At 40.3% G+C, this 26963-nt stretch overlaps 2 protein-coding genes across 2 annotated transcripts; one reads left to right on the forward strand and one right to left on the reverse strand.

Annotated features, from left to right (window-relative positions):
* The first annotated feature begins 1008 nt into the window (after positions 1-1008).
* On the forward strand, positions 1009-2509 carry LOC114830061. The gene is made up of 2 exons (XM_029116794.2): positions 1009-1084; positions 1197-2509. Exons 1-2 carry the CDS (start codon positions 1037-1039, stop codon positions 2496-2498), a joined length of 1350 nt encoding a protein of 449 aa, XP_028972627.2. The 5' UTR covers positions 1009-1036; the 3' UTR covers positions 2499-2509.
* Positions 2510-7994: 5485 nt separating this feature from the next.
* LOC105009448 (ATP-binding cassette sub-family B member 6, mitochondrial) lies at positions 7995-26429 on the reverse strand. The gene is made up of 20 exons (XM_029116816.2): positions 26217-26429; positions 24634-25163; positions 23413-23556; positions 22159-22348; positions 21851-21943; positions 21525-21717; positions 21072-21193; positions 20681-20790; positions 20438-20503; positions 20167-20292; positions 19969-20045; positions 19419-19482; positions 19253-19338; positions 19022-19079; positions 18727-18831; positions 18105-18279; positions 12605-12717; positions 10128-10222; positions 9967-10035; positions 7995-9694 (listed from the first exon to the last, which is right to left on the reverse strand). Exons 2-20 carry the CDS (start codon positions 25156-25158, stop codon positions 9535-9537), a joined length of 2571 nt encoding a protein of 856 aa, XP_028972649.2. The 5' UTR covers positions 25159-25163; positions 26217-26429; the 3' UTR covers positions 7995-9534.
* Between the last annotated feature and the right edge of the window lie 534 nt (positions 26430-26963).

The raw sequence follows: 26963 nt of genomic DNA on the forward strand, positions 1-26963 counted from the left end.
CCACGCGTGTTGCAGGAGCGCCTTTGACATGCTCTGTGGAAAGTTTTAAATCTACTTACACTCGTTTGCTTCTTATTTTCAGTATGTTTAACCCTGGTTGAGAATTTTTTTTTTCTAATGTAGCCTAATTTCGCATTATAATTGGACAAACCCGTTTCAATCGCTTATTTGTGGCATCAACTCTGAGCTAAAATAGAAAAACACTCAAGCGTGTGTAAAATACTTTGGCTAATATAATCAGTTGATATTTGTCATTTCCAACCATATTTCCGAAGTATTATGCCCATTCAAATGTATGGATAAATGTATATTGTCCCATCCGCTGAAACCCCGTGCTCATGTCTAACCATAAGAGGGAAAGGAGGCTCGCGGTTTTCTTGGCAACGTATCATATAGGACACACAATAGTAGGCCATTTAATATTTTAATATGCTTTTGATCAATGTTTTTATTTATTCAGCATATTTCCCACCTGACAGACGATATTTGCATCTGCATGACACGTGATACCACCTTGACATGACGCGCGCGCGCACACACACAAATCAAAAATACCAAAACGTTGCCCCATCTGGTGGCAAATAAGCAATTATTTTAAAGAATTACACCTATAAAAAATTAAATAGAAATGGCAGATAGTGCGACTGGCAGAAATACGGTGGTCCATGACAACAAGACTTCGATTATGACGTCATAAAAGAGCCCTGGTCAAAAGTAGCTTACTCTCAAGGGAAGCAGTATCATCTTGTAGTCATCAATTATGATGTCATAAAAGAGCCCTGGATATAAGTAGTGTACTCTCAAGGGAAGCAGTATTTTATAACTTCAATCATTTCAAGACACTTCAACAATGTACCTGTCACAATACTTCCAATTACTTTTCTTCATTAGCTGTACCACATTTCAGATAATAATCGACTCTCTCCATTACCTGAGCCAGTTTGGACCCCTCCACCTGATTCCTCTAGACCAGTTCACCTTTAATGTGTTGAGTAGTGTTCCCAAGGATGTTCTGTGTTCATGGCTGACCAGTCAGATGAATGGAGGACCTCCCACATCTGGAGTGGATCCCTCCCAGAACCAGGTTTGTTTGGCCTAACTGTTAACGTGTAGTCTGAAATGGCAATGTAGATGCTATAGAGTAGACAACAGGATTTAATTTCGAAGGGTATAATTATTTATTTATTTATTTACAGGGACAATGGCAACATTTACTTTGGAGAACGCCTCCCTCTGCATGTCAGAACAAGCCCAACACAGCTCCAGCCACCATCCAGACGAACTCCAGCTATGGACAAGATCCTGATGACTTCATGGACTGGACGGAGGGCCCCCAGAAGGATAAGAACAAAATTGATCAATGGCAGAATAAATACCCCTGTCGTCAGGTTGAGGAACCTATGGACGTTGATGTTGTGGGCAACAAACATTTACCTCCAAATAGGCCTCTCTTTGCAAGTCAGAACCAGCCCAACACAGCTCCAGCCGCCATCCAGAATAAGTCTTGCTATGGACAAGGTCAAGATGACTTCATGGACTGGACAGAGGGCCCCCAGAAGGATAAGAAGAAAATGGGTCTATGGAAGAATAAATACCCCTGTCATCAGGATGAGCAACCTATGGACGTTGATGTTGTGGACCACAAACATTTACTTCCAAATAGGCCTCTCTCTGCAAGTCAGAACCAGCCCAATACAGCTCCAGCCGCCATCCAGAAAAAGTCTTGCTATGGAAAAGATAAAGATGACTTCATGGACTGGACAGAGGGCCCACAGAAGGATAATATGAAAATTGGTCTATGGCAGAATCAATACCCCTGTCGTCAGGTTGAGCAACCTATGGATGTTGATGTTGTGGACAACAAACATCTACCTCCAAATAGGCCTCTCTCTGCAAGCCAGAACCAGCCCAATACAGCTCCAGCCGCCATCCAGAAAAAGTCTTGCTATGGAAAAGATCAAGATGACTTCATGGACTGGACAGAGGGCCCACAGAAGGATAATATGAAAATTGGTCTATGGAAGAATAAATACCCCTGTCGTCAGGTTGAGCAACCTATGGATGTTGATGTTGTGGACAACAAACATCTACCTCCAAATAGGACTCTCTCTGCAAGTCAGAACCAGCCCAATACAGCTCCAGCCACTATCCAGAAAAAGCCCTGCTATGGACAAGATCCAGATAACTTCATGGACTGGACAGAGGGCCCACAGAAGGATAATATGAAAATTGGTCTATGGCAGAATAAATACCCCTGTCGTCAGGTTGAGCAACCTATGGATATTGATGTGGACAACAATCAATCAACATTAAGTAGCAAAAACACAGTGAGTCCAAGCCAATCAGCTGGTACAACCATAACAACCGTCTGGCGCCGCTCATCAAAAGCAGCTACTCGTTGGTCATTCTCACATCAGAACAAAGTGAAATGTTGGCCATACAGTCAGACAACCCGTATCCAGGCAACCAGGCAACAGACACCAAATGTCACGGCCTGATTCCTTCTGAAACCCTGCCTGTCCCAGACCACATACCTGCCTGCCGCCCGTCTGTCTCTCAAGCTCATCGATCTGGTACCGAACCTCTGCCTGTCCTCAACCACATACCTGCCTGCCGCCCATCTGTCCCTCAAGCTCATCGATGGTGTACCGAACCTCTGCCTGACCTCGACCACATACCTGTCTGCCGCCTGTCTGTCCCTCAAGCTCATCAATGGTGTACCGAACCTCTGCCTGACCTCGACCACGTACCTGCCTGCCTGCCGCCCGTCTGTCCCTCAAGCTCATCGATCGTGTACCAAACCTCAGCCTGTCCTCGACCACATACCTGCCTGCTGGCCGTCTAAATAAACACTCCATTTTGGCATGTATCTTTGATTGCAGTTCAGTATTCTTTTGCAATCTCCATTTGGTTACTCTGCACCCTAATAATCAGAGATTATCTTTTGTAATGAGAAACTGTAACATTTGAATACATTATTATTATTTATAACAATGCACATGCGCACAAACACACACATTAAAATACCTAATTTTTTTAATAAAGATACACTTACAGTAGTGGTTAACTCAAAACAGGTAGCAGCATAGACAGGCTGGAGAACATTCACTGACAAAACTTGTTTCTCTCCTCTGGGGCATGTGTATCGCAGAACATGTTACTGTTCCACATAAAGTTAACTATCCTATGCTCCTAAAAATACTTCTAGCACTTATGTCTAGATCTGCCTGGGAGTATAACGGAGTTAAACTGATATAATTTATACAGATTAAATATGGCAGGTGCTATTTGCACCCAGGTGTCCGTAGCCAACAATGCTATTTGCACCCAGGTATCCGTAGCCAACAATGCTATTTGCACCCAGGTGTCCGTAGCCAACAATGCTATTTGCACCCAGGTGTCCGTCGCCAACAATGCTATTTGCACCCAGGTGTCCGTTGCCAACAATGCTATTTGCACCCAGGTGTCCGTAGCCAACAATGCTATTTGCACTCGGGGTGGAAATAGCCCATGTATCTATTTACACCCTGGTGTATATAATGGCAGACAATTTGTAGCCATGTGTCTGTAGCCAACTACCCGAGTACAAATACTCAAATTGATCACACACCAATATTATTTGCATTGATCTACATTTACTTTGACTTAAATGGTAAACACCCTATGATTTGGCGAGGTAATGACTTTATTCTTCTGTAAGATTCTGTTTTTTTACTACAGCCTGTGTATGCATGTCACTAAAACCAAAAACACCCAGAATACCTAGTATCAGTTTACATTTTTTGCATGATGCACACGTAAGAGCATTATATTCACATATTTGGCCTTGGTCGGCTAGCACAAAACATGCATATCTGTGCTGAGCCTTGGAATTATTAATCATATATGTCACAAGAAACAATGTGTAAAGTCAAATTAAGGTCATCAAATGCACCTTTGAAACTTTGATAACATGTATGTAAATTCACCCATTCCCCAATGTCCCCGTCTAACGTTAACTATTTAATTTAACAACATAACATTGGACAAATGTTTCTACAGTCTAACATCGAACCATTAGCCCTATTTCTCAGCAGGGGCTAGCTATAGCGGCATCGGCAAATGCTACAAACACCAGCAGTTGCAGTCGGATATGCTCTTTCCTCTACAGTACGACAGGCTACTGGTTTGGTTGTATATGTTGAGTAGTGGGTGATTTCGGACACAGCCCTTGTTTGCCACCGTTCTATCCCATAATCGGTTGAGTAAATTTGTGGCATCTCAGGCTGCCACCGGAAATACCATATAAACGGCGAAAGATGCCGTGGCATCTCAGGAAAAATCGTTGGCATCTCAACCTGCCACACAAAACAATGCCACTGCTAATGGGGCAGATGCCGTGGCATCTCAACCTGCCACTTTAAATGCCACTGCTAACGGGGCAGATGCCGTGGCACCTCAACCTGCCACCGGAAATGCCACTGAGAGCTGCCAATGCCGCAAATTGAGCTAGCTGTCACTCCACATTTCAGGAAAAACGAGTCCTAGCTACCTAGAACTCCAATCTATCAGGCTCCAGTCCGGATATTCCGTAAGTCCTGCCAAGCGAGCATTCTGGCTGAAACCACACACACAAGAACTTGTCGACCAAAGGAAAATGTGTCTCAAAAATGTGTAAATATAAAATTCAGATCGGTAAAAAGATTTGTAAATGTAAGTCAAACTTGTAAATGTTAAGCAACAGTTGTAAATGTTTTACAGATTTGTGTTTTATTTGTGAAACATGTTTAAAATGTTTTTATACACAAAATATGTTTTCACATTTACAAATCCTATTTTATTTGTGAGGTGTGATGAATATAGATATATTTACGAATATTGAGACACATCTAACTCCACACATTATTGCTGCCTTGTGGCTATTCTCATCCTGGTGCATATAGACACTCTGATTCAATATGTCTATTAGTTCTCATATCCCTGAGCTGGGTTACAGAATGATTACAACTCTTATTAAGTTTGTTTTTCCACAAATCCTGGTTGGAGTATTTCACATTTCCTGCTATTTCCCCACTCCTGATTCACTCCCCCCTTGATCACAAATGCTCAGTGCATTCTGGATTAATCTTATCATAGAACACACACATATCTTTTCAGTATTTCTGGTCTATTGTGCATTATATGGATGGTAAGTGTCACAGTAACTTTCCCTTGATTAATGCCTACTGTTTTTATTCAACCCCAAATCTGTAAGAAAATACACTTCATATTGTAGATTCCTCAATGTAGCCACCCTACTACTACAATAGATACATAATGATTCTGTCTTCTGTATACCCTACCTACCTTGTCACCCTCTGCATACCCACCTTAACGCATTAAGAAGGAAATACATTACACAAATGTACTTTTAAACAGGCACACCAGTTCACTGAATAGCGTACCAGGTGATTACTTCATGAAGCTGGTTGAGAGAATGAAAAGTGCGCAAAACTGTCATCAAGGCAAAGGGTGGTTGCTTTGAAGAATCTTAATGTGTACATGTATTTTGATTTGTTTTTTTTTTGGTTACTACATGATTTCATATGTAATGATAATGTCAATTCAGACAATTCCTTTGTAACAACTTTTGGCAAAGAAATAGTCTTGGAATTATAACTAATGTATCTAGAAAAATACTGCAAATGTAAATTTGTGTTTGTGAGGGAGAGAGGATGCTTTTAGTACATTTAGAAGTGTGTATTATATTGGGCTGTGTTTGTGTGTGGCCCCTTTAACAGATCACACAGTAGAATATCTGTAGGGGAAGAGGCCTTCCAAGATGACAACCACCCTTTGCTCTTCATAAACCACATCAGTGTCACATCAGCTTGCACAGGGTCTCCTTTGACCATTTCCAACACTGTGTGTGTGTGTGTGTTTGTGTGTGTCTGTGTATGTCTTATATCTATATTTGACTGTGGTATTTTTACATCACCATCATATTTCTTTTAGAACAAACTAAGTGGGTTCAGAATTAAGGAATAGACATATAGCTTTTTAGTTGAAGCTAGTCTAGAATGTCACAGACTTCAATTATGATGCTGATGTCATTTCATCAAAGAGCTCTGGCCAAAAATTTTCTCTAAAGGGAAGCAGTATTTTATAACTTCAGTCATTTCAAGACACTTCAACAATGTACCTGTCACAATACTTCCAATTACTTTTCTTCATTAGCTGTACCACATTTCAGATAATAATCGACTCTCTCCATTATCTGAGCCAGTTTGGACCCCTCCACCTGATTCCTCTAGAACAGTTCACCTTCAATGTGTTGAGTAGTATTCCCAAGGATGTTCTGTGTTCATGGCTGACCAGTCAGATGAATGGAGGACCTAACACATCTGGAGTGGATCCCTCCCAGAACAAGGTTTGTTTGGCCTAACTGTTAACGTGTAGTCTGAAATGGCAACGTAGATGCTATAGTGTAGACAACAGGATTTGATTTCGAAGGGTATCATTATTTATTTATTTATTTACAGGGACAATGGCAACATTTACTTTGGAGAACGCCTCCCTCTGCATGTCAGAACCAGCCCAACACAGCTCCAGCCACCATCCAGACAAACTCCAGCTATGGACAAGATCCAGATGACTTCATGGACTGGACAGAGGGCCCCCAGAAGGATAAGAACAAAATTGGTCAATGGCAGAATAAATACCCCTTTCGTCAGGTTGAGGAACCTATGGACGTTGATGTTGTGGACAACAAACATTTACTATGGAATAGGCCTCCCTCTGCATGTCAGAACCAGCCCAACACAGCTCCAGCCACCATCCAGTCAAACCCCTGCTATGGAGGACATCAGGATTTCTTGGACTGGACGGAGGGCCCCCAGAAGGATAACAAAATCGGTCAATGGCAGAATAAATACCCCTGTCATCAGGATGAGCAACCTATGGATATTGATGTTGTGGACAACAATCAATCAACATTAACTAGCAAGAACACAGCCCAGCCAAGCAGGTACGACCAAGACAACCGCCTGGCTCCGCCCATCAAAAGCTGCTACTTGTTGATCATTCTCCCATCAGAACAAAGAGAAATGTTGGCCAGACAGCCTATATCCAGGCAACCACGAACCAGACACCAATGTCCAACAGCAACATCCACTAACAGAAGTGTTGGCAACTTGAGGAAAAGAAAACCACCCACACTTCATCCCAAAGAGGATGTAGATTTCTTTCCTCTGAAACTGTCAAAATACATAGCTCAACACAGACATTAATATATAGATCAGCACAAAAGAAGACATGGAAGTAAAATGATTACTTAAAAAAAAAAGATGAAGTCTCCATTTTGGCATGTATCTTTGATTGCAGTTCCTTTTGTAATCTCCATATGGTTACTCTGCACCCTAAAAAACAGATTATTATTTGTAATGAGAAACTATAACATGAGTACATTTGTATTATTTATAATAATACACACACACACACACACACACACACACATTAAAATACCAAATTTATTTTTTAATAATGATACACTAACAGTAGTGTTTAACTCAATACAGGTAGCAGCATAAACAGGCTGGAGAACATTCACTGACGAAACTTGTTTTTCTCCTCTGGGGCATGTGTATCGCAGAACTTGTTCTGGTCTACATAAAGTTAACTATCCTGTGCTCCTAAAAATACTTCTAGCAGTTATGTATAGATCTTCCTGGGAGTATAATAGTTAAACTGATAAATATTTTTATTACCTTATATCCCTGAGCTGGGTTCCAAAGTTTTTTGAACTTTTAGTAAGTTCCTTGTTTTTCCAGAAATCCTGGTTGGAGTATCCCCCCACTCCTGATTCAGGGAAACCTTTAACCAGGAATTGGGGGAAACCATAAATTGTAATGTTAGTTCCCAAAAGGTTGCAAATCCAACTCTAAATCAGTTTTTGGGTAGATGAATTGTTGAAAATTGGAATACAATTCTATTTCTGATTGCATCACGAAACATTCACATCCATTTGAATCTTGTCATTAGTTTAAGAGGTATGGTACAAGTTTATTTCTTGTATAAGTGTCGCTAATGGAAAAGATCCATCTCCTGCATTTGTGGTATTGCGCCAACTCTGTCCCTCATTCATAGTCATGACCAACTATTTGGCTTGACTGCAGACTGAAATATTACAAGCAAAAGAACCAACAGCTATGGGATCTGGTTCCATGGACGATAGTGTTCAAAAAAAGGAAATATTAATTTGCAATGAACATCGTTCTAATAGGTCTATAGAAGTTGTAAGTAAAACAAACCAATAAACAGGTCACCAACCCCTAAACATTAGTCAATAACTCAACTTTATAGACACTGTATAACTGCCTAAACCTGAGCTTTCGGGTAGATATTTGCCTACACTGGACACGTTGCCACTTCTGTGGTCAGCTGCAATCATCACAGACTTGATAGAATGTGGACGGATCATATTGATTCCAGGGTTGTGTTCATTAGGCATAGGAGTAGACAGCTTAAATTTGTTTTACCACTTTTTGGGCAGGAAAGATGCATAAAAGCAATGTATAACATAGGTAGAAAAATATTATTTCTAAACGTATCATAAGTCCCTCACCTTTGGCAGTCGTCTAAATAACATCCAGATAAGTTAAGGAAAATTGAGAATTCACAAAAACATGATAAGATTACTGCTCAGATCTTCAAACATATAACATTCTTTGGCATATTAAGGGCAAAGCATTAGCCATGGCAATTTCAGTTAATTAACTTTAAAATGTGTAGAATTTCCCAAAATGACCTTTTAAACCACATTTTATCCACAGTCAGGGTAGGAGCCTCAAGTTGTTTTGAAACACCCACAGAGTTATTATATTATATTCAACACATTCAAAAAAACTAAAACAGAAAAAATACAATACCAAATAAATAACTGCTGAATAGAATTGACCTCAAATAAACCTAAACCTTATACAAGTAGAAAGACAAAAAGCCTTAAGAGGTATATAATCCATCTCATTGGTCCCTGCTCCTCCTGTGTCACAATGGCTGTTTTCATTTAAGTAAAAAAAATAATACATACTCTGTACATCACCATCCTCTCAGTCCTCAATAACACAATTATTGGTTGAAGAGTATTATTAATTTAGTAAGCAAACAAATGACAGTCCTCTCCTCCTCGATATCCAAGGAGTTTCCCACTACAAATATCCTAGCAGAAAATCAGCCACACCCTTCTGAATCAGATTGTTTTATAGTTATACTACTTTATACTACTTATCATTTTATCCATAAAACAGCTGTTGTACAGCAAAAATAGTATTTTTCTTTCTCACTTTATACATTTATTTTGAGATCCACCCCATAAACAATGTCTGACTGATAATGTGTGAGTGGAGAAGGACAATTTCATTTCAAGCCAGTGTATTTTCATCCCGGTTCATTTTCCTTGATTACCTTTGACCTCTTACAAAAAGAGACGAGAGGATGGAGGCCAAGAAACGCAGGTGTTAAGCAGATTTAATTAACGAAAGGCTAATGTCCCCATGTCCTTGACCTTTAACTCCGTCCTCAGTGACTCCTGTGGCCTACGATGGCTGATGGGGGCTGTAGTTTCTCAGACGCCATGTCTTTGGTCTCTGTATCGGAGGCTGAGTCAGAGTCCTGTGCTTGCTGCTGCCTCATCCACATGTCAGAGTACAGACCGCCCTTAGCCAGCAGCTCCTCATGTCTAGGATGGAGAAGAATATAGAAGAACAGTTACAATTAGTAGACCAGAAGGCAACCCTTTCAAAAAGATCATCATTGCATAGGTTAAGTAAGGTGCATTATGGGGAAGTTTTGAACAAAGGGAATACACTGTAAGAAGACCCACAAAACCCTGGCTTGTGACATTCTTGCCTTTGAAATATTATTCAATATGTTTTTTCTTAAGATGTATAGTATATTATTTTGACCAGTGGAACTTGCAACAGTCGGACAACTGCACTCTGATCTACTCACCGTCCACGTTCCGCTATCTGGCCATCGCTCACCACGAGAATCTGGTCGGCACCGATGATGGTGGACAACCTGACAACAGACAAAAGAATCAGGCCGTGGACCAAACGGATCGAAAACCATATAGTTTCGACATTTGAGGCGAGACGTGACATTTTCCTTACCTGTGAGCCACGACAATGGTGGTCCGATTAGAACATACTTTGGCGAGTGAGGCCTGAATGTTGCGCTCCGTCTGGGTGTCTAGAGCAGACGTAGCCTGGGTATAGAGAAACGCTTTATGAGATTGGACACATGATTAAAGAACTGAAGTTAAGTGAACTCAGTCAAATGTAACAATACGATAGAGGGTGTATAGAGGCAACCATTGGTCCTGTTCAAATACGCCAAGCAAGCAAGCAAGTTTTTTTTATAAAGCACAGTTCAAACATCGAAGCAATTCAATATGCTTTACAAAGAAAAGTACAGTAACATAAAAACAAATACTCAAATGAAAACAAAAACAAATGAATAAATCATAATAAGAAAAAATACAATAAGAAAACATACAGATTAAAAATGGGATAAAAACAAAAGGAAGCTATAAGGCTAAACAGTGTGGATAAGTTTAAGTGCTCAGTCATAGGTACGTGAGAAGAGATGTGTTTTTAACCTGGATTTAAAAATGGATACGTTTGGGGCACGTCTAAGATCGTCTGGTAGTTTATGTACAGTTGTGTACAGCATAAGTGCTAAACGCAGCTTCCCCATGTTTAGTTTGGACTCTGGGCTCTACTAGCTGACCTGTGTTCATGGATCTAACCGAGCCCGGCTCGGTTGATATTCTTCAAACAGATCAGAAATGTATTCGGGTCTGGCTATATTTTTTAGATGATAAGATATATCAGTTCATATGTGTGGATGGCATATCTTTCAGATACGTTTTCAGATAGGCTAGAACATGTCCACGTAGCCCAATATGGGTTTCCAGTCTCTCTAAGAGAAGGGAGTGATCAATAGTGTCAAAAGCAGCACTAAGATCAAGAAGCAACAGGACGGATGCGGAACCTTTGTCTGAGGCCATTAGAAGGTAATTTGTTACCTTCACGAGTGCAGTCTCAGTGCTATGATGGGATCTAAAACCGGACTGGAGCATTTCATATATGTCATTTGTCTTGAGGAAGGCATTCGGTTGTTGGGAAACACATTTTTAAGATTTTTGAGAGGAACGGGAGATTTGATGTTGGCCAAAGAAGTATAGTTAAAGGGCTGTAAATAAAAATAATAGATGGCTAGATGCATTTTGTATTTTGGTGTTCAGACAATGGTTTTGAATCTGTCCTGCTGCTCCTTGATCTAAGTGCTGCCTTTGACGCTATTGATCACTCCCTTCTCTTAGAGAGACTGGAAACCCATATTGGGCTACGTGGACATGTTCTAGCCTGGTTTAAATCTTATTTATCTGAAGGATATCAGTTCATATGTGTGGATGGCATATCCTCGTTATTGGGCCCGTTATTGTTCTCACTATGCTGCCTCTGGGTGATGTCACCCGGAATCACAATGTCAATTTTCACTGTTATGCTGATGACATACAGTCGTATATTTTGATGAAATATAGAGAAGCCCCAAAATTAGCTAATTAGGAAGCATGCGTTTCAGATATTAGGAAGTGGATGACAGAGAACTTCTTGCTTTTAAACTCAAGAAAAACAGAAATGCTCGTCTATAAGAAATAACCCTTCAATTTCTTGCCTTTTTGCCAGACCACGTAAGCGAAGCCAGCTAAGAAGAGCGAATGTCTCTGAGTGAGTGTGTGTGAGTGAGTCCCTTGTTATATAGCGTAGTGATTAGAGAAGCGGACTTGTGAACTATAGGTCCTGAGTTCGTATCGCCTCGCAGGCGAAGCACGCATTATGAATTATTCCATATAGATGAAAACGTCGCTGGCTAAAACCATTAGTTTCTACGTTATAGTAAGTCTGAAATAAAACAGTTTCCGGTTATATTGCGACGGTTTCTGGTGGATTTTCAAAGTACGCATCCATGCATGCGTTTTGGGTCAGGATAGATAAACACATTTGCTGGCTTAACAACGTCGTTATGTTATAGTAAGCCTTAACTGAAACTGTATATGGTTATATTGCGGCTGTTTCTGGCATGGAATAGTTCATCTTCAGTCTCGCTAGCAATTGCTAAATTCTTATGATTATTCCTAGGAAGTTAGTAGATACTTGTAAACCTGTTCCTGGCTAATAAGCTGTTAAAACGGCCAGTGGCAAAAGCAACACAGTTCATAGACGCTATGGTGGAGGTAAACTTAAGACACAGTCAGGTTAACACAATTCTCAGTGGAGTCTAGCGACTGCTGAAACGTGTAATGCCGTGGCGTAGTGGTTAAAGACAGTGCCTCTCATGTGGAAGTCCTAAGTTTGAATCTATTGAGAGCAACGACATTTATTAATTTTTTTTTTTTTATGTTGTTTTGCCACAAAAGAAAAAATTACAATCTTATGCCATGAAATGAAATAGCTTTGGCAGACTCGCTACCAATTGCTCAATTACAACTATTTCAGGAAGCCCAATTTATTCTTATGGCCTTGGGGGCAACTGGTTTGAACAGGGTTATTTACTTTATGGGTGGCCTTTCTTGTAAGTTTACCTCATCGAGCAGGATGATCTGAGGTGCTTTGAGGATGGTCCGGGCGATCGCCACTCTCTGCTTCTCCCCCCCGCTCAGTTTTAGACCCCTCTCCCCCACCTGGCTGTCGTATCCTGGGAAGGGAACAGAGAAGTGAAACTAACCTAACAGAAAGTCACCTGATGGCCACTGTGTCCCCTTTCCACTTGTGTGAAGGGATTTAGATGTAAAAATACTTCTAAGCAATGAGTATGGAAGATATAAACAGTTTTAGGCACCACTGAACCAACAACATTGACACCCATGCGCCAATTTCTGGTTAACTACATTGAGAATTACAGTCATGAGAATAAGTTCGTACACCTCCTGGAAAGGTTTCCTTTTTTGTTTTTAAGTATTTCGACATATACATGTAATCTTCACATCAGCACTATTGACGGATAAAAGTAAACAAATGTCATTAATGTTTGGTTCAGCATCAGCTTTTTGAGAGATGGCCTCACATCCCCTCAATAAGAATTTTGGAATAGATGGTTTGACTCAATGATGGCAAGTTGGCCAGGCCCAGATGCAGCAAAGCAACCCCAAACCATAATGTTACCACCTCTATATTTTCCAGTTGACATTAGGTCGATATCCCGACTTTCATTTTTGCCAAACATGGCGTCTGGGATTGTGTCAAAACAACTCCCCCTATGATTAATCTGTCTAGGGTTGCTTAAGTAGTTTTGGTATTTATCCAGGTGGCAACAATCATTAATGTATTGGTAGTTTCCATTTTATGTGATGGCAAAGGAAGGGCTGTACTAACCTTTTCTACAAAAGGAAATTGCATTTCTGTTTATTTTAATTGCGTAAATATTTTAAAAGTTGTTGTTTGTGTGATTTGTTAAATTGGGTTAGCTTTATCAATGAATATGTAAAAAATTGCTTCATATCAATGGCCTAGATATCCATGTGTCCAAAGTTATATACGTAAAGGACAACTTTCCAGGGTGTGTACTTTCTTATTCACATGAATATATTATGGCAATATCTGAATTATTTCCTGGATACAGACAAACCCCTGAATTTAAATACTATATTTTTTAACTAGGCTTCATTTCAATACTGGACTCTAGGGTTGGGTATCGTTTCAATTAAATTGATTCGGGTTATCGAATCCGGTTCTTATCGAATCTTGGTTCCAATTCCAATATTCTTCGGAAAGAAAGAACCCAAAATAAAATATACATTTATACTTTGCACATTTAGGCTTTTATAAGTACTGTCAACTCTATATAATCAACTGTGACAGCAAGATTTATTTTTCCCTTCATTTAAAAAAAAACCATTACTAATAAGGAATGAGCAACAAAAACAATTACAAACCAAAACTATTTAAATATTAGAAAAATATAGAAAAACATTATGAAAGTAGCATCAATGTCAAATTCTTTGAAGACAAATACAGCTCTGTGACATTCATCCTCCTTCTCCTTGCTCATCTTCCCCTTCATGGCTAAAGTAAAAGGAATTTATGTACTAGAGCAGGGTCTCTTGGGATTAACCGTAGGTAGATGGATACTCTCCGAACTCAAATATATATTTGAATAATTTGTAGTAGACGTGATTCATTTACCTTCAGTATAAAAACCAAAATTCAGGCCACAATGTTTCTTAACCTGAGCACGAGACGCTGCTGTTTATGTGGTGCTATTGCGGCTGGTACACCGCAACAACATCGAACACGGAGCATTCTTTTAGGTTTGCACCGTGTCGAAGTAAATGCGTCATCATATTTGACGTGGTGCGTCCCTTGTGTGTGTTGCATTTTGCGCTGACTTTGTTTTTTTGTGTGAAGCTAAGCCACACTTTCGACCGTTTGCTGCGGTTAGACTCAGTCATGGTCCAGGATCTAAACAGAATTGTCGCTTCTCACATGCTTTTTTGACGTACTGAATAACAAAACAAGTACATGTCCACGTAGCAAGTGCAACTTTTATTGACTATAAAATGGTTGATGTAGTTTAATCAACTCGTTATCCCCGTGAGAGACCCACAAATACGCGCTGTTTTTGTAACCTACAAAAGGACCTCGTATTTTTCCTCCTGGGGTTTTCCTATTGGCCATCTGGCATACATTGCACTGGCCAAAACAGAAGCAGCCTACCAATCTTTCTAACAATCTTTGCAGTCTGCAATGTATTAAGACCAAAGTAACTGCTCACGCATGCATCCTCGCTACTACCGGTATAAATTCTGTTTACAGTATGCTACTCTTGACTATTATAGCTGGCAATTAATAAGGCATTTATTTATACCTTTTAATCGAGATGGACAGTGGACATAAAGTCTACACAGCCCTGTTAAAATGCCAGATAAATCATGTCAGAACTTTTCCCACTTTTAATGTGAACTATAATGTGAAAAATGTAATTGAAAAAACAGAAATCTTCAAGGGGGAAAATGAAAAATAAAAACCTTAAGAGTGCACACCCTCTTATAACTGGGGATGTGGCTGTGTTCAGAATTAACCAATCACATTCAAACTCATGTTAAATAGAAATCATCACACACATCATTAAAAGTGACTTTGATGAATCACAAATAAAGTTGTTGTTCTGGTAGGATGTTCTAGTAGCATTTTTCTGACATTTTCTTAGTTGCATCTCAGAGCAAAAGCCATGGTCCACAGAGAGCTTCCAAAGCATCAGAGGAATCTCATTGTTGAAAGATATCAGTCAGGAGAAGGCTACAAAATAATTTCCAAAGCATTAGAAAATCCATTGAACACAATGAAGACAGTCATCATCAAGTGAAGAAAATATGGCACAACAGAGACATTACCAAGAACTGGATGTCCCTCCAAAATGTATGAAAAGACGAGAAGAAAAATGGTCAGGGAGGCGACCAAGATGCACACAGCAATATTAAAGGAACTGCAGGAATTCCTGGCAAGTACTGACTGTGTGCTACATGTGACAACAATCTCCCGTATTCTTCATATGAATGGGCTATGGGGTAGGGTGGTAAGACGGAAGCCTTTTCTTACAAAGAAAAACATCCAAGTCCCCCAAAAGCATGTGGGAAAATGTGTTATGGTCTGATTAAACCAAGGTTGAATATTTTGGCCATAATTCCAAAAGGTATGTTTGGCGCAAAAACAACACTGCACATCACCCAAACAACACCATACCCACAGTGAAGCATGGTGGTGGCAGCATCATGCTTTGGGGCTGTTTTTCTTCAGCTGGAACCGGGGCCTTAGTCAGGGCGGAGGGAATAATGAACAGTTCCAAATACCAGGCAATTTTGGCACAAACTCTTCAGGTGTCCGTTAGAAATCTAAAGATAAAGAGGAAGTTCATCTTTCAGCACGCCAACAACCATCCAAATCCACAAAAGCATGGCTTCATCCGTTTTGGAATGGCCCAGCCAGAGCCCAAACCTGAATCTAATTGAACATCTGTGGGGTGATCGGAGGAGGGCTTATTCACAGGAGATGTCCTTGCAATCTGACAGCGCTTTTGGAGCGCTTTTGCAAAGAAGAATGGACAAATATTGCCATGTCAAGATGTGCCATGGTAATAGACTCATACCCAAAAAGACTGAGTGCTGTAATAAAATCAAAAGGTGCTTCAACAAAGTTTTGGTTTAAGGGTGTGCACACTTGTGCAACCAGGTTATTGTGAGTTTTTTTAATTTCCCCCCTCAAAGATTTCAGCTTGTTTTTCAATTGAATTGTTCATGTTATAGGTGGAAAAAGACATTATTTATTTTTGTCTCATTCTATAACATTACAAGAACCTGGCATTTTAACAGGGTTGTGTAGACTGTATATCCACTGTAGGTTGTTTTAAATGTGTTGGTGTTAAGTTGTAAGCAAATGCTGGCTTCCTTATCAGATGTAGGATATCTCCATTAATGTTCCCGTGTGTGTCGTGTTGGAGGAGGCGCTACGGCAGTTTTCCAGTGATGTCACTATAGGAGGGTACAGGGTGCTATCTGCAGTGGAAAACTAACCGAGCAGAGCCGTGTAGAGCCGAGTCGAGCTGGTACCATGCAGTGGAAAAGCTCCCAAAGCGGGTAGAGTCGAGGCAAGTCGAGCCGGTGCCAAAAATACTCCCCCTGCCAGAATCTGTCCCCACTTCGCATGAACGCACACCCTATTCTCCGTTGCTGCGATATGCTTGCTTGTGTGTTGATATGTGGCCTGTACTTCGTTGTCAGTTTAGCATCAAGCCATAGCTTTTCTGACAAAAAGAAAACTAGCCAATTATAGCCGACGCCCCTGAGACCCTGCAAAACATGTTTTAGAATGTAGTTTTATATCACTGTAGTATTTGGTGCATAATAGACATTAACAAACATGAAACCAGGCAAGCCTAGTTCAGCCGGCCTGCAATAAAAAAAAAAGTGTTACCCTCTCGAGATTCAAACCCAGGTCGCCCAGGTGAAAGGCAGTGTCGTTAAGCACTACACCATGGAGTTACACATTCGGCAGTTGTCAGTATAGCCTCATGTTTATCTTGAACAAATCCCCTTTTGCCACTGGCCGTTTTAACAGTTCATTGGCCATTAGTGAATAACATTGATACAGTTAAACTGACTAACGTTTCTTACAAAGTTAACCTCCGCTGTTTTAACAGTATAATTGAGCAATTGCAAGAGAATCTGCCAACGCTATTTCATGGTATAACAACATAACTTTTTCTTTCATTCGTGTATGACGTGAATACAATAACCACCAATAAAGGTGACGATAACTAACTTTTTAACCAATGAAAAGACGAGAGAATCGTGGAATCTACCAGAAATAATAAATGACTTTGCCCTCAATAGATTCAAACCTATGTCTTCCACATGAGAGGCAATGTCCATAACCACTACGCCACAGCATTACACGTTTCAGAAGTCGCTAGACTCCTTTGAGGATTGTGTTAAACTGACTAACCTCCACCATAGCGTCTATGGACTAATGTTTTTTGCCACGGTCTGTTTTAACAGCTTATTAGCCAGTAATAAGCTTTCTAGTATCTACTAACTTCCTTGGAATAATCATAAGAATTGAGCAATTGCTAGCGAGACTGAAGATGAACTTTTCCATGCCAGAAACAGTCGCAATATGATCATATACAGTAATTCTTTGATAATCAAAATTTCTGATAATGTTTTGTTCAACTAAGATCAGGAAAACTTATGCCAAATTGACAACGAAGTACAGGGCACACAACACACAAGCAAGCATATCGCAGCAACGGAGGACAGCGTGCGCGTTCACGTGAAGGGGGGACAGATTCTGGCAGGGGGACAGTTCAGCACAACACCGGTACCAAGCTGTGGAAAAGCGCCATAGGGGTCTTATCGAATCCACAGTTCTTTGAAATTTGGAACCAGCTCCAGCTGGGAACCGGTTATCGATATCCATCCCTACTGGACTCTCCATTAAAAGTTTTTATGTATTCATTAAAATTTATTTATGTTCCTAGATTAGACTTTCAGTGTCCACAAAAACTGTCAGAAGGGACTGTGGTATTACCTTCTGGGAATGCTTGGATCTTCTCATGAATGTCTGCAGCGATGGCTGCCTCCTCCACCTCCTGGTCGCTGGCGGTGACGCGTCCGTAGCGGATGTTGTTGCGGATGTTGTCATTAAAGAGGACCGTATCCTGGGGCACCACGCCAATGTGGGCACGCAGAGACACCTGTTTTACCTGAACACAGAGACCATGCGGATCATAATACACTATTTGAACTACCCGAGGTGTGTTCAACCAGAGCGACCATTAGCTAACATATTACGTTTGTAGTGTGTTTGATCTATAATGCTTACTAATGGTCTGAAAAGGTTGTGTATGGCAAATTTAAGTATCTGTTTGAATCTAGACTTCCGCTACAAAAAATGAAGCAAATATAAAGTCTGTTACATGCAACAGAAAGAGCAAAGTAGTTATATTATTACTGCCGCTAAAATACCAAAGTAATCCTATAAAATGTTTTTGGGTTCACCATGATATTTTGGAATGTTCATTTACATTGTTCAACAAAATTAATACTTTCCAATCTAATTTGTCATAAATAATCAACAAAAGGAATGTTACATAAAGATGCTAACAAAAATTTCCAGGAAGCTATTTTGTTGCCACTGGGCATATACTCACCTTAGAGATATCCTGGCCATCAATCCGGATGCATCCTCCCTGGATGTCATAGAAACGGAAGAGTAGGCGGAGGATGGTGCTCTTACCACTCCCTGACTGGCCGACCTAGGGACGATCACAAACACACATAACCAGTTCAAAAGCAAGTGCCATCAACAAATAAGACCCAAGCAATCACATAACTTCAGAGGAAGACAAAATAAAAACTAGACTGAAGAATCAAAAACCAGAAGGAAGTCTATGTTATTTTTGCCTAACCTCTTGGTAATGTTTGAAGCTTGGATGGCAAACTTACCAATGCAAGAGTTTGGCCAGGCTGCACAGTGAATGATACATCCTTTAGAATTTCCTTCCTACAGAAGAAACACAGAAACAATGCTTCCATTTAATAAAAGGAGAACGCTGTAATTACTGGAACTGTGTTCATTCGAAAAATTTCTGAATCATTGTGTGTGTTTGTGTGTATAGTCAATAGACATGACACCATTGGAAACAAAACGTTAATAAACGGGAAAGATCTTATTACCCGTCAGTGTAGTTAAAGTACACATTCTCAAACTCCACTTTTCCACGCTTAAAGAGAAGATTCCCGGCATTGACTTCATCCTTCACCTGAAGGGAAATCAAGAATAATTACTTTATTTAATGATGCAATGCAAAGATTAGATCCAGAGAACCAATTTGGACAATACCTCTTTTTCCTCGGTAAAGAGCTTAAACATGCTCTCCATATCGATGAAGGAGTTCTGGATCATTCTAGGGGAAAAAGGAAGATAAATATTTGTGATGCTGCTTGTTCACCCATCCTAAAACTGCCATTTACCATCTTTATATGGTATAAACCATGCATCCACACAATATCTCAATGATGCATCTGGATAACAGTGATCCAAGGAACACAGTCCTGGCAAATGTATATTAAATGGAAACAACTGCTTTATGGATACCCTCGTAACCAATGCAAAAAACAACCGCTCATCAAAAAGTCAAGGTCTTTTATTTGTCAAATGCATAAAATAACATGCGTCATTCTGAACAATGAAATTGTGACATGGCACGGAACATCTAGAATTATATAAAGCTTTCTCAATCTCAGTCTAGGTGCATTTTCCTCAATCTTTCCTGATTTAGCAACACAGATTCAAAGACAGGTTCAAAACTTTCCAGTCAGGGATTATAAATAAAAGAGATTAATGAAGGATGGCAAATGGTAGTACTGAAAGCCATCCCATAATAACTCACCTGTAGTATGTTCCAAACCAGTTGAGAGGGGTATAGAGCTGGATGATGTAGGTGCCGAAGAGGACAAAGTCTCCAACCTGGGGGCAGAGGGCACAACCGCACTTAATTTACATATCTTCAAAGTGGTCAGCCTGGTTTAACCAAACCGAGCACAAATTGATTCCCTTCCTATGATTAGTAAAATACAATGTTCAGTACCTTAAATTTGCCATCCTGGACAAAGTAGGCACAAAGCAGTGAGCCAGCCAGTAGGCCAGCGCCGATGATAATGTTCTGGGTCTGGTTCAGGAAGGCCAGTGAGGCTTGGGTCTTCCATTCTGAGACCTAGAACACGAGTGTACAGACCAACAGATGGGCAGCAGACGCAACATCACAGTAAATCCATTTATAGTTTGATGCAGACTTGAAAAACAAATGCAATATACTCAGGTTTAACCTTTTCAGAGTTGATATATATGGTTTAGATTACCTGATACTTCAGAATGGCATCCTCAAAACGGTTCACTTCGTAATTCTCTGCATTGTAGTATTTTACCTGTTGGATAAACGTGAAAATGAGACATCACAGCAGGTCGGGATTTCGGTTCATGCTCATTACGCACAAAAGAGAACAAAGATCAGGAGCATAACATTTCAAAATAAAAGATTCTCTCAACTCCATAATGAACACAACCTGAGTATTAAAGTTAAGTCAATGGGAGTGTCGCTGTACCGTCTCAAAGTTAAGCAGTGAGTCCACCGCCTTAGACTTGGCGTTGTTGTCCTGGGTGTTCATGTCTCGCCGGTACTTAGTCCTCCATTCTGTGATAATGATGGTTAGGGCTGGAGGAATAGATCAATAGACCAATGTGAAATAGCACATTTTTATCACCTGACCTTAGTCTATTTCATAAGTAAAATACTTTCATGTATGGGTTTATTTTGGATTACAGAGGGTCCTGTGTAGCTCAGTTGGTAGAGCATGGTGCAGAAGACTCGTAAAAAAATTACATGTAAATATAAATTTTTCAAGAATTTCCCATTTCAATCTAAATTTGTATTACCTTATAAAAAAATAATATAACTGAAACAATTCTATAGAGGAAGTAAATCCTTGTACTCACTGAGGTAGAGAAACATGCAGACGAACACGATGAGTCCAAACCAGGCATTGAAGTAGGTGACAAAGTAGATGATGGAGATGACAATATCAGCGATGGTGGGGAAGATGCTGAAAACAATATAGCTGTGGGAATAAACAGAAAAAGGCAAGCTTTACCTCAGCATTCAGACCTCAGACTCAGGAAATGCTCGACTGTCCAGATGTTAGGAAGATGCTAAGAAATGCTAAGCTAATTAATCTTCCTAGCTAATACAGCTTTTTTTCAAGTAGTGCTGTCGCTCAGTAGGCAGAAATGCAGTTCCTTTATGTAAAAATTATGTTCTTATTACATACAGATGTGGTAAGCTGAAACATTCAACAGTGGATGGCATCCAGGATGTATAGAATGTCTAACACACTCACAAACAGACACATACACAAACCCACACACTAATGTTCTTATTAGGACGCCAACCTGAGCAGGCTGTTGATGGAGGAGGTGCCGCGGTCGATGCTGCGCAGGACATCCCCGGTGCGTCGGCCCAGGTGCCAGCGCAGTGACAGCGAGTGCAGGTGGCCGAACAGACGTACCTGCACCACCCGGTTGGTGTACTGCTGCACACGGATCCACAGGAAGGTACGCATGTTGCTGATGAAGCCGGACGCACCTACAAAAATAAAAGAGGGAGGAGAGAAAGCAAGATAAAAGAATAGTAAGACAAGAGGTTTTGAGAAATAAATTCCCCAAACAAGAACTAAGCAAGTACAAAAAGACAAAATGGAGGTGAGAGTCCAACTCACCTGACCCTCCACCTTGCAGGAACTTCAGCAGGACGTAGACACACACAGTGGTGGCCAAGGTCTTCCAGCTGCTTCCATCAGTCAGCTCATTCACTGTACCAGAAAGAACGAGAGGGGTTGTGAAAAGCAATGAAAGTTCCAGGCAATTCTTTCTGCCGTTGTGCTGGGCAGATATTCCTGCTTTAGCTTTAACAATCTCCCAAACCCTCCTGACTGTGTGCACCAAAAACAGACCGGCAACACAACAAATAAGTCTGTGACAACAAAGCATCTACATAAGACTTTCCCAAAAGGAGGGAGGCTCTCACCGATGTTCTTGTAGTAGATGGGAACAAAGACGTTGATGACTCTCTCGAGGCCCAGCAGACAGAGACAAAGCAGCACCAGGCCTTGTAGCAGAACATTACCTCTGGGCCACATGTAGGGCAGAAGCATACGCACCTTCTTGCCAAAGTCCTGCCAGGTAGACTGGGAATCTGGCGTGTCACCCAACAGGGGCTGAGGTAAAGATGTCAGGGGTTACTAAAGGACATGCATATGCAAACCTGCTGAGAGTTATTTAGTTGCCATGGTGCCTTAGTAGCTACCTAAGCACAGAACTCATGTACATTAATAATATTAATTAATAATGCATTATATTTATACAGGGCATTTCAAGGACGCAAAGACACTTTGCAAAATGAACAGAAACAAACAAAGAAAATAAGAAAACAAAGACAATTTAGAGAATGGGATTGGCCATGGCTAGAAATAGAAAAAAAAACTAGATCCAAAGTATGTAAAAATTATTATGGACCTACAAATGTTTTAATTGCCGCTCTAACAACTAGACTCCCGTCCCCAGGATTGGCTAGTTAATAAATGGGTGGATAAAAGTTAGATTGTGGGAAATATGTTAACTATTAATTTAACTAGCTAGCCAACTATGCTTTTTGAAAGCAAGCATATAGAATAAATAGGTTATACTAGTGCACAGCCTGTCCATACAACAAAGAAAGTTACATTGCATTTTCAATTCATCCCATCAAAGAAAAGAAATTATCTAAATAAAATCAATCCATCGGGATGTGCATCATCTCCTGACATTTCTTTCCCTGAGTGACCACATTACGTAAAATGTATGCTAGTAAGCTGGAATCTTCAAATTTTAAGGAAATCATTACAAGGTCAGTTTCAGCAAAAAAAGTATTGGCATAGTTGATGAAAATAACTAAATGGTCGAATTGGCATATTTCAGCCTTAATATAATAAGGTTACTAGTAAAGCATTGAATTAACATCTATTGTATCTGTCTGCACTGAACTGGTGTATTCATGTATTGTCAATCAAAAACATATGCATTCTATTTCTGTATTGCAATTTATATGTATTTAGTTCAGTATTTTCACTACTGAAAGTCTGCTTTATTATCTCTTGTTTTTTGTGGACTTCAGGAAGGGCAGCTGCTGCTTTGATTGTAGTTAATAGGGGTCCATAAGAAATCCATGAATTTACTGGATTTAGTACACACACAGAATAAACAAATGAACATATACTCAAAAGAGATGTGATTAACAGGTTACCTGGCCAGTGCCACCCTCTATGTCACGTTCGTCCTCATTGATCAGGAGCATGTAAGGCCTCCGCGGCAACCCGGGAGCCTTCAGGCCCAGGAAGAAGAGTGTTCCGGTACCAAAGTAGCGGACCAACCACAGAAAAAACTCCACCTGAGGTAATTATTTAGACAGACTGTTTAAAAGGAGTACTATACAAAAATATATATATTTCATTAGCCCACTGCTAATACAATGCATAATACCCAACAAACACAAGTTACAGACACCAAATACATTTGACATCCACACTCAACCGACAATCATTAATAAATAAATAAATACATACAAAAGAGTTCACTCTGTGTGAGCCTAAGAAACTTTCACTAGTGAATATACTGTGTTTACTATCCTTTCCATTGGCAAGACAGTGAGGACTCAGTAAAAGGTTTATAAAATGCATCAGTTGAATAAAACTACAAGGAATAAACAACCAAACTGCAAAAACATGCAAAGCTAGTCATGGTGACAATTTTGACATCTGTGATCTGAACAGTTCGAAAAATATTGGGGGATTTGGCCTGAGGGAGAAGAATGTGGAAGGGTAAGATCTGGAAGTGACTCAGCACTTCTACAGTTACTGGTCGGGTTTGGTCACCCAGATGGGTGGAGATAGCACTCAAGGACCAATGGAATGAAACCAAATGCAAAACAAACATAGCTGACAAATGGCTCCCCCCTTTCACTGCTATGCCATAGTTTGAAAATGTATCAAAAACCTTGTGAGAACATCAAAATACATGGATTCATAAGCTGATTCATAGAGGTTAAACATTCAGTATTTTTCTAACAAATACAATGAGCAAATCTAACACTATTTCCAATTTAACCCAACCATTAGACATGTTTGTTCTAGCCCAGCATGTTTCAATCTTAAGGTCCGGTTACACTATAACCAGGTAATTCTCATTAAACCCATATGATCATGTCTAAAGCGAACTGAGTTACAAAAAAACAATGCACCTACAAAATAAATAATTCAAAGGACTAATATATAACTTTTTGGAGGGATGTCTTAATTTTTCATGACCTAAATACAACATTACATTTTTAAGGTAATTTCATTAAAATGTATAATAGTAAAACCATGAACTGAAAACAAAATATGTTAAGTAGTTGGTCCTTTTGCATACTAGTGAAAGTTACGGTGCAACACATAGGATCTAACATAGACTCATGCTGTTCTCTCACCTGCTGCTGTGTGTTCTCCAGCCCCCACCACCAGTAGGGACTAACCCAGGAGACGAAGGCCAGGTTCTCCGCTGAGAACGCCACGGCCCAGAAGAGCAGCAGAACCGTGCTGTGGCCCCGCGTCCGGTCCCTCACCAGAACCCTCTTCCTCTCCAGCCTCAACAGCGCCACAGCCCAGGCCCAACCCAGCATGGACAGGCAGCCATACAGGATCACGTAGCCCGGGAGTTCCCCTCCACCTCCTCCCCCCGCCGCCCTCCACACCAGCCCTCCCAGGAACTGCAGCAGGACGAGCAGGGAGACAGCCAGTTGGAGTCTGTAGAGATGCGAGCGCGGCACAAACTTAGGCTCCATCTCGGTGCCATAGCGATGGTAGAAAACGCACTGGAAGGTACCGAAGAAGAAGGAGAGGGTGAGCAGGACGGTGGGCACCAGGGTGAAGTAGAAGCAGGGCGAGATGCCTCCCTCCAGCCAGGCTTCGGAGATGGAGGCACTGGCCTCGCAGTAGCTCTGCATGGCTAACATGGTGGCTGGAAGGTGGAGACAGGGACAAGGAAATAAACATACTTTAACCACATTATACATAAGAGTCAGAATCAACAAGAAGTCTGCAAGAATAGCGACGAACAGGCTGAAGCTAATCATAAAGTATCTCTTATCTAAATCAAGTTAGTCAGCATGAAGAACATTGGCAGATCAACATGTAACATACCCAATTTATTTATATATATATATAATTTTTTTGTGTGTTTATTTTAGTTTTGGTTTTTTTTTGGAGACAAGGGCAGATTGAATACATTAGTGCATTAGGGTGACATGTTATGAAGCAAAACACAGCCAGTATTCCTTTCTAACCTATAATCATTAATGCAGAACTTTATAAGCCTAATAAATGTAGACCAGCCGAAGAGTCAGGGTTTGCTATATTGGGATGTGAACTTTACCAACATGGTTAGTGTTTGAGTCATGGCACATGTCTTTAGAGCCCCCCAGCAAATCACACACTGTTGTTTTATCTGGTGTGAGAGGTGGACTAATAACTGAGTCAATCAAGGAATTTATGATATATCAACTGACGATCATTCAAAATAACACCAACTTTATGTTACAGGGGTTTGTCTACACAAGGCTAATGTTTCTCTTGAGCTTGGCATGTTGGTAAGAAGCCACCACAAGCTCGTGTTAGGAGAAAGGTCAGAGCGTATTCTACCATTTCAACTAATGAAAATCTTATTTAGTTGAATGAAACCACAAATGTTCCTAATCAAATCCGTAACATGTTGTGTTCATTATAATACATACATATAATGTTTAGTTAATTTGTCCATGTATTACTGACGTTGTATAAGCATTTGACCAATATGTTTTGGTAGAGTTGCGATCTTTGACAACAGCGCATGAGCCGGCTACGTTTATTAAAGAACGCAACCGCCACTCGTCCACCATAGAATTGTATCTATTTAGTATGGCTAACCTTGGCAGTTTAGATGTTTTTCTAGTTGGCATTTGTGGTTTTAATCTAGGTGACATATCAACCTACATTAAGATAGCTTTAGCTTAGCTAACTAGGCTTTTACACTCACCTTCTCAATTCAACGTGTTGCTGGAAGGTGATGCAGTGAATGAGAAGCCCCCACAAAAGCTCAGTTGTGCGCGGATATATTAAAATTCAATGCAACCAAAAAACTATAGGAGTCAAACAGCTGTATCCACTTATAACTTGACTAATTCTTTGTACGGCATGCATTAGACGAACTTATCCATGACTCGGCAATCGACATAATACACAACCTAACAAACCACTGCTGACAGGTCCTAGCGCCGTCCCTTTTCCCCGCCTACTTCTAAACTGTCACAGAGTCGACCGCACAGTCTTTCCAGATAATAAATATTACATATAATTACTTTAAAAATACGTTAAATAGTTCTCCTTCAGTGATGGCAGTGATGGCAATTTTTCCTTATACAATGGAGTGGCATACCGATATACAATGCTAGTGGACTGCTCATCAGGCCAGCTCATCAGGCCAGCTCATTCTGCTCAGGAGACAGGTGTTAGATGATCCTCATTGTCAATTTTTAGCTCTGCTTAACTATTACCATCTAAACGGTCTAAGATAAAAGCTAGTGGGGATTTAAAAGACCAAAAAACTATTTCAAATTATGCTTTCACCACCAATACAAATAGGATGAATTACTGGGTTATGAGTATGTAGTAAATGTCCCAAACCATTGCTTATATCTTTGTACACGGTTTGAGGTGCATTATAAGCTCCACTGTTTGAGGTGCAAATTTCCTATACCGCCAAAATCAGGTCCATATTTTCTGA

This window comes from Esox lucius, chromosome 22, assembly GCF_011004845.1.
Source record: "Esox lucius isolate fEsoLuc1 chromosome 22, fEsoLuc1.pri, whole genome shotgun sequence".
Taxonomy (NCBI): domain Eukaryota; kingdom Metazoa; phylum Chordata; class Actinopteri; order Esociformes; family Esocidae; genus Esox; species Esox lucius.

Bases quoted from the DNA above. Each gene is read 5' to 3' on its own strand.
- LOC105009448 (XM_029116816.2), bottom strand. From the start codon at position 25,158: ATGTTAGCCATGCAGAGCTACTGCGAGGCCAGTGCCTCCATCTCCGAA. The intron at 21,944-22,158 runs GTGAGAGCCTCC...TTTCTGGTACAG, and splicing joins CATCTACTACAAGAACATCG to TGAATGAGCTGACTGATGGA. The intron at 19,483-19,968 runs GTGAGTTATTAT...TTTTTCCCCTAG, and splicing joins TGGTTTGGAACATACTACAG to AATGATCCAGAACTCCTTCA.
- LOC114830061 (XM_029116794.2), top strand. From the start codon at position 1,037: ATGAATGGAGGACCTCCCACATCTGGAGTGGATCCCTCCCAGAACCAG. The intron at 1,085-1,196 runs GTTTGTTTGGCC...ATTTATTTACAG, and splicing joins TGGATCCCTCCCAGAACCAG to GGACAATGGCAACATTTACT.